General features: G+C 63.9%; 1 protein-coding gene across 1 annotated transcript in view; it reads right to left on the minus strand.

Annotated features, from left to right (window-relative positions):
• The window catches only part of HUWE1 (HECT, UBA and WWE domain containing E3 ubiquitin protein ligase 1), a 71291-nt gene extending 66029 nt beyond the window's left edge, over positions 1–5262 (minus strand). Inside the window, 7 exon segments of the mRNA XM_058822306.1 lie at positions 728–790; positions 881–1033; positions 1123–1329; positions 2705–2803; positions 3550–3622; positions 4390–4453; positions 5192–5262. Of these exon segments, the coding sequence (XP_058678289.1) occupies positions 728–790; positions 881–1033; positions 1123–1329; positions 2705–2803; positions 3550–3594 (567 nt within the window). The 5' untranslated portion in view covers positions 3595–3622; positions 4390–4453; positions 5192–5262.
• Positions 5263–6002: the final 740 nt, after the last annotated feature.

Genomic DNA, 6002 nt, shown 5'->3' on the forward strand with positions numbered 1-6002 from the left:
CTGGGACACAGGGAAAGGGATGAGGGGAACCCGGGATGCAACAGGGGGTGACAAAGTGGTGTTGGGGGACAAGGGAAGGTGTTGGGGACCGCAAGAGGTGACACAGAGGGACAGGACAGCACTGGGGACACCAGACAGTGCTGGGGACACTGGGATGGCATCAAGGGCCTCAGGATGTGACAAAGGCACACGAGGTGATGTTGGGAATGGGTCACACCAAGATGTGACAAGAATGTTAAGAGAAGAATCTCTGAGACACAGGTGAGTTCTGGGGACCCCCAGGACAGCACAGGGTGACACAGGTGAGTTCTGGGACAGGACAAGGTGACACAAGTGAGCTTTGGTGACCCCCAGAACAGAACAAAGTGACACAGATGAGTTCTGGGGACCTCCCAGGACAGGATAAGGCAACACAGGTGAGTTCTGTGACAGAACAAGGTGACACAGATGAGCTTTGGGGGACCCCCAGAACAGAACAAGGTGACACAGGTGAGTTCTGGGGACCACTGGGACAGGATAAAGTGACACAGGTCAGCTCTGGCAAATCGCAGAACAGAACAAGGTAACACAGGTGAGCTTTGGGGACCCTCAGCACAGGACAAAGATGACTCAGGTGAGCTTTGGGGACCCCCAGAACAGAACAAGATGATACAAATGAGTCCCAACAAATCCCAGGACAGAACAAGGTGACACACACGAGCTCAGGTGACCCACAGGTGCCACTCACCATCATGTGCAGGTCCCTGCAGCACTCAGCCAGCCCAAATCCATTCTCCTTTCCACCCCAGCTCTGCAGGGAGACCAGCCCAGTTCATCCCCGCCCTGCTGAGCCCCCAAACCCCCCTAAAACCCCCGAAAATCCCCCCAAAACCCCGCCCACCTCGGCCAGGTGCTGCAGGCGGGCCAGCAGGGGCCCGCGGCGCTCGGAGCCCAGGCGGGTGATGTAGTTGGAGCGTTTGCTGAACACGTAGAGCAGGTTGAGCACGGCCAGCACCACGTGCATGTCCGAGGAGGCCAGCAGCGTGGTCAGGTGCTGCGGGGACAGGACGGGACAGGACAGGTGCGTCAGCGTGTCACACTCGCCTGGGGACACTCAGAGAGGCAGGTTTGGGGTGTGCCCACCTCGATGGAGCTGTAGAGGTGGCGGGAGAAGCTGTACTCGATGAGCAGGGCGGTGAAGTTGAGCAGGGCCAGCAGCAGGGCCTTGAGGGGCTGGCGCTCGGGCCGGTCGCAGGCCAGCATCCAGCTCATGGCCTCCACCGGCCGGCCCGCCTCGGCCAGCAGCGCGTCGAAGCGGTCCAGCAGGTCCACCCAGTGGTACAGCTCGCACTGAGGGGGGGTCAGGGGGGAGATGTGGGGCTGGGGGCACAGCCTGGGACCCCCTGGGTACAGCCTGGGACCCCCTGAAACCCCTGGGTACAACCCAGACCCTCAGGTACACACAGGGGTACAGCTCGCACTGAGGGAGGGTCAGGGGGGAGATGTGGGGCTGGGGGCACAGCCTGGGACCCCCTGAGCCCCCTAGGAACAGCCTGGGACCCCCTGAGCCCCTGGGTATGGCCCAGACCCCCAGGTATGGCCCAAATCCCAACCCAGACCCCCAGATTCACCCAGTGATACAGCTTGCACTGGGGTCAGGTTAGGGGAGGGATGTGGGGCTGGGGGCACAGCCTGGGACCCCCTGAGCCCCCTGGGTACAGCCCAGACCCCCAGGTATGGCCTAAACCCCAACCCAGACCCTCACATCCACCCAGGGGTACAGCTCACACCGAGGGGGAACTGGGGGGGAATGTGGGGCTGAGCCTGGGACCCCTGAGCCCCCTGAGTACAGCCCAGCCTCTCTGAACCCCCATATCCCAGGGAGGACACCCAAAACTCCAAGGAGGAACCCCAATATCTCAGCCCAGCCTGCCCAGGTCACAGCTGAGCCCCCTCCCCAGTACAAGGCAAGAAAATGGAGTTTAGGAGGCTGAGAGAGAATTTGGGTCCTCCCCGGGTGTTTGGGGGGAAAGTGAGATACCCCCACATTTTGGGGTCTATAGAGTGTTCCCCCCAGTGTTTCAGGAATATTGGGGTTGTTTTAGGGATATCAGGGTTCTTCCTTGGAGTTTTAGGAATCTGAGAGAGAAAATTCCCACCCAAGCAGCTCCAGGATGCAGAGGAAATGGGGACCCCCCCTCATTGTCCTGGGGAACTTTGGGGTGCCCCTACTATGCCAGGGGGGCTGTGTGAACACTGCAGACCCCCTCCCCAGTTTTGGGGCTACACATGGGGTCACAGCCCCTCCTTGAGGCCATGGGAGATGAAGGCACTTCTGGGGGGCTGTGAGGACACTGGTGAGCCCCCCAGATTTGGGGAAAGGTAAACAAAAAGTGGGGGGGCCCAACACTGGAATGGGCAGCAGGAAATGTAGAAATCCTCCCATTTCTAAACCTCCAGAGAACCCCAGAACTGGGCTAAGGGCTCAGGGGGCTCAGCTGAAACCAGGGACGCCCCCCCCCAATTTGAGGAACGCTCTGGGGTGCCCCCCTCCGAATCTGGGGGTGCTCCCTGCGATTTGGGGGTGCTTCAGGGTGACGCCTCCCAATGGCAATAACCAGTTTGGGGACAAGCTCAGCACCACCCTGCCAAACTGTGGACAATCTCTTGGGGAGCTCCCACGTGTCCTGGGACCCCCTGTCAAGGTTTTGGGGTCCCCTCCCACCTTCCCAATGTTCCATGTCTTGATCTGCTGCAGTTCCGTCACCAGCTGCTCATCACTGCAGCTCTTCAGCTTCTCGATGAGGGCCCGGCAGTCGGCGGGCTGGGGGGCACAGGGAACTCAACACTGTCCCCTCACGGTGTCCCCAACATCCCCCAATGTCCCCAAACCCCCCCAAGTTCCCATCCCAGTGCCCACACCCCCCCCAAATCTCCAATGCTCTCCCCAGAGTGAACCCCCGTACTGTGGTTTCCCCAAAATCACCAGCGCTGACATTCCCTGAGTGTCCCCAACACCCCACAATGTCCCCAAATCCTCCTCATTCCCTTTCCAATGTCCCCACTCACCCAAACATCTCCAATTCCCCCCCACACTGTCCCTGACACTCCCCGAGTGTCCCCAACACCCCTGATGTCCCCAAACCACCCCCAATGTCCCCACTCGGCCCCAGACATCTCCGATTCCCCTCCCTGAGTGTCCCCAACCCCTCCTCGAGTGTCCCCAAGCCCTTTCCTGAGTGTCCCTAAGCCCTCCTCGAGTGTCCCCAACCCCTCCTTGAGTGTCCCCAACCCCTCCCTGAATATCCCCAAGATCCCTAAACCACCCCCAATTCTCTCCCCAGTGTCCCCATGCCCCCCCAGACATGTCCAATTCCCCTCCCTGAATATCCCCAAGCCCTCCCGACTGTCCCCAGCCTCACCTCGAGTATCCCCAAGCTCTTCCTGAATGTCCCCAACCCCTCCGTGAACGTCCCCAACCCCTCCCCAGTGTCCCCAAGCCCTCCCTGAACATCCCCAAGCCCTTCCTGAATGTCCCCAACCCCACCCCGACTGTCCCCAAGCCCTCACCGCCTCCGTGGGGGTTTTCTTCAGTTTCGTCCGATCCACTTTCATTTTGGGGGTTCCGGTCCTCGTGCTCCGCCTGAGGCCACACGTGGGGGAGGGGGGGGGGAAGGGGAGGAGGGGGTGTCACACCTGGGTCACCCCCCCAGCGGGTCAAACCCCGCCCCCTGCCTGTCCCGACAGAGGCCCTGTGTCGCGACAGAGCCCCGGGATGTCACCCCCCCGCCACGGGCCAAACTCCCGCCGTTCTGGGGTGTCCCGTGTCCCGACCGAGCCCCGCTGTCCCGACAGGGCCCGGCTGTCCCGACAGGGCCCCGCTGTCCCGACAGGGCCCGGCTGTCCCGACAGGGCCTCGCTGTCCCGACAGGCGCCGCGGCGGCCGCGGCCCGATGACGTCGCGGCACCGGCTGAACAATGAATGTGCAAAACCCCGCCGTGCCCGGGGGGGTCGCCGGGAGCCCCCCCCTCACAAAACCGCACTGCCCCCCCACCCCAATTAACCCAGCGAGGGGCTGTAATTAAAGGCTGTAATTACAGGCGGTAATTAAGGGCTGAGGCTGCCGCGTGCCGGGGCTCCCCCACCCCCCCTCCCGGTGCCCCCCCCGCCCCCGCCGGCCCGGCCGGTTCGGTGACAGTGACGCATCACTTTGGGGGGGGCCGTTTTTGGGGTGTCCCCCCACCGGGGAAGCGTCAAAAAATAAGCCTGAAGCTCCCAGCCCATTTTCCCCCCCCAAAAAAACCTTCCCGAGGCGAGACCCCCGCCCCCCAGAATTCTCTCGCGTCGCGCCCCCCCCGGGAGGTCCTGAAGCCGCCCCCAGCCCCGGTAACAACGGGGGGAGCCCTTACCGGGAATCACTCCCAGTCCATCCTCGGCCCGGCCCGGTCGATGCGAGGGGGAGGGAGCCGGGAGCTGCTGAGGGGGAAATTGGGGGGGGGGGGTGAAATATTGGGGGGGTCCCGTGTGAGCGGCTGAATGACTGGGGAGGGCTGATCCCAAAAAGGGATCCCCCAAACCGCAGCGTGAGGGAGCTTAAGGGTGGGAAGTGACAACCCAAAATCGCTCTAAAATGTGAAAAAACGGCAATAGAGAAAAAAGTGCTGGGAGGAAATGAGGAGACCCCCAGATCCTAAAGGATCTGAAGAAGGGGGGATCCTAAATCTCGGGGAGCTGCAGGAAGCACGGCCTAGAAGATGGGGAAGGGGGGGGCTGCTAAATGGGTCCCGCAAATGTCGGGAAAGAGAAGAGGAGGACCCTGAGTGATGGGAGGGGACTACAGGGGAATAGAAATGAGGCTGGGGTCCCTAAATAATGAGAACGACAGAAAACGCCCGTAAAATACGGGAGAACCCTAAAGACGTGAGATAGCTAAATTAAGGTGGGGGAGCGGCCAAACACCCCAAATCTCGGGGGGGAAGCGCCTGAGTCCCCTCAAGGGGGGCCCCTATAGGGGGAGGCCGCTGGGGGCGGGGAAAGGGGGGCCGTGAGAGAAGGAAAGGAGCCCCCAAATCACGGGAGGCCGCCGGGGAGTGGGGGGGGGCGGTGGGAGGGGGGGCGGGCCCCTCCTGACGGAGCCGCGCGCCAATCTTCCCACGCCGCGGGCCCCGCAGCGGCACCGGGCCGAGCCCCCCGCCCCGCCGGCCCCGGTACCTTAAGCGGGCGGGGAGAGCAGGGGGGGGTCAGAGCCCGGCCCGGGCCCGTCCCGCCGCTGCCGCCGCCGCCATCTTACAGAGCCCCGGCCGCGGCCCGAGATCCCGCGAGAGCCGCCGCAAGTCCCGCGAGAGCGGCCGGCGGGACGGGATGAGGCGGCGCCGCGGGGAGAGCGAGAGGCGGGGCGACGCCGCCGGCAGCCAATGGGAAAGCGAGAGGCGCGGCGGCCAAGTCTCGCGAGAGCGCGCCTAGCGGTGGGGCGGGAGTTTGGGGAAGCCTCGCGAGATTTCGTGAGGAATATGGGGGAGGGGAGGCGGTCCCTCACGGATCCCGCCTCATACCGGGAGGAGGGGGGGGGCTGACGGTGAAGGGGCGGAAAGGCCCTGCCCGCCACAGAGCGGCTCAACCCCCCCGCTCCCCTCGCAGGCCGCGGGCCCCACGCCGTTCCCCTCAAGCACCGGCACTCACCGGCACGCTGATGAGAGCGAGATCTCGCGAGGCGCTGGCGGCAGCGCGGCCCCGAAGCCTCGCGAGAGGTGCGCGAAGAAAGAAAGAGAGAGAAGCGAGAGCAGCAACGGGAGAGCGGCCCCGCCGCGGGTGGGGGAGGGCGGGCGGGGGGAGCGCGGCCGCTGCCTCAGCGGCGGGAACGGCGGCGGCGCGCGCGGCTCTCGCGAGAGCGCCGGCTGAGTGCGGCTCCAAATCTCGCGAGATTTGGGATCGCCCTCCTCGGCTGGAGGACAAGATCTCGGGAGAGCGCTGCCTGAGGGGAGCACGAAGTCTCGCGAGATCTGCCCGGCGGGAAGCGCTGAGG

The sequence above is a fragment of the Ammospiza caudacuta genome, chromosome 32 (genome assembly GCF_027887145.1).
Source record: "Ammospiza caudacuta isolate bAmmCau1 chromosome 32, bAmmCau1.pri, whole genome shotgun sequence".
NCBI lineage: Eukaryota > Metazoa > Chordata > Aves > Passeriformes > Passerellidae > Ammospiza > Ammospiza caudacuta.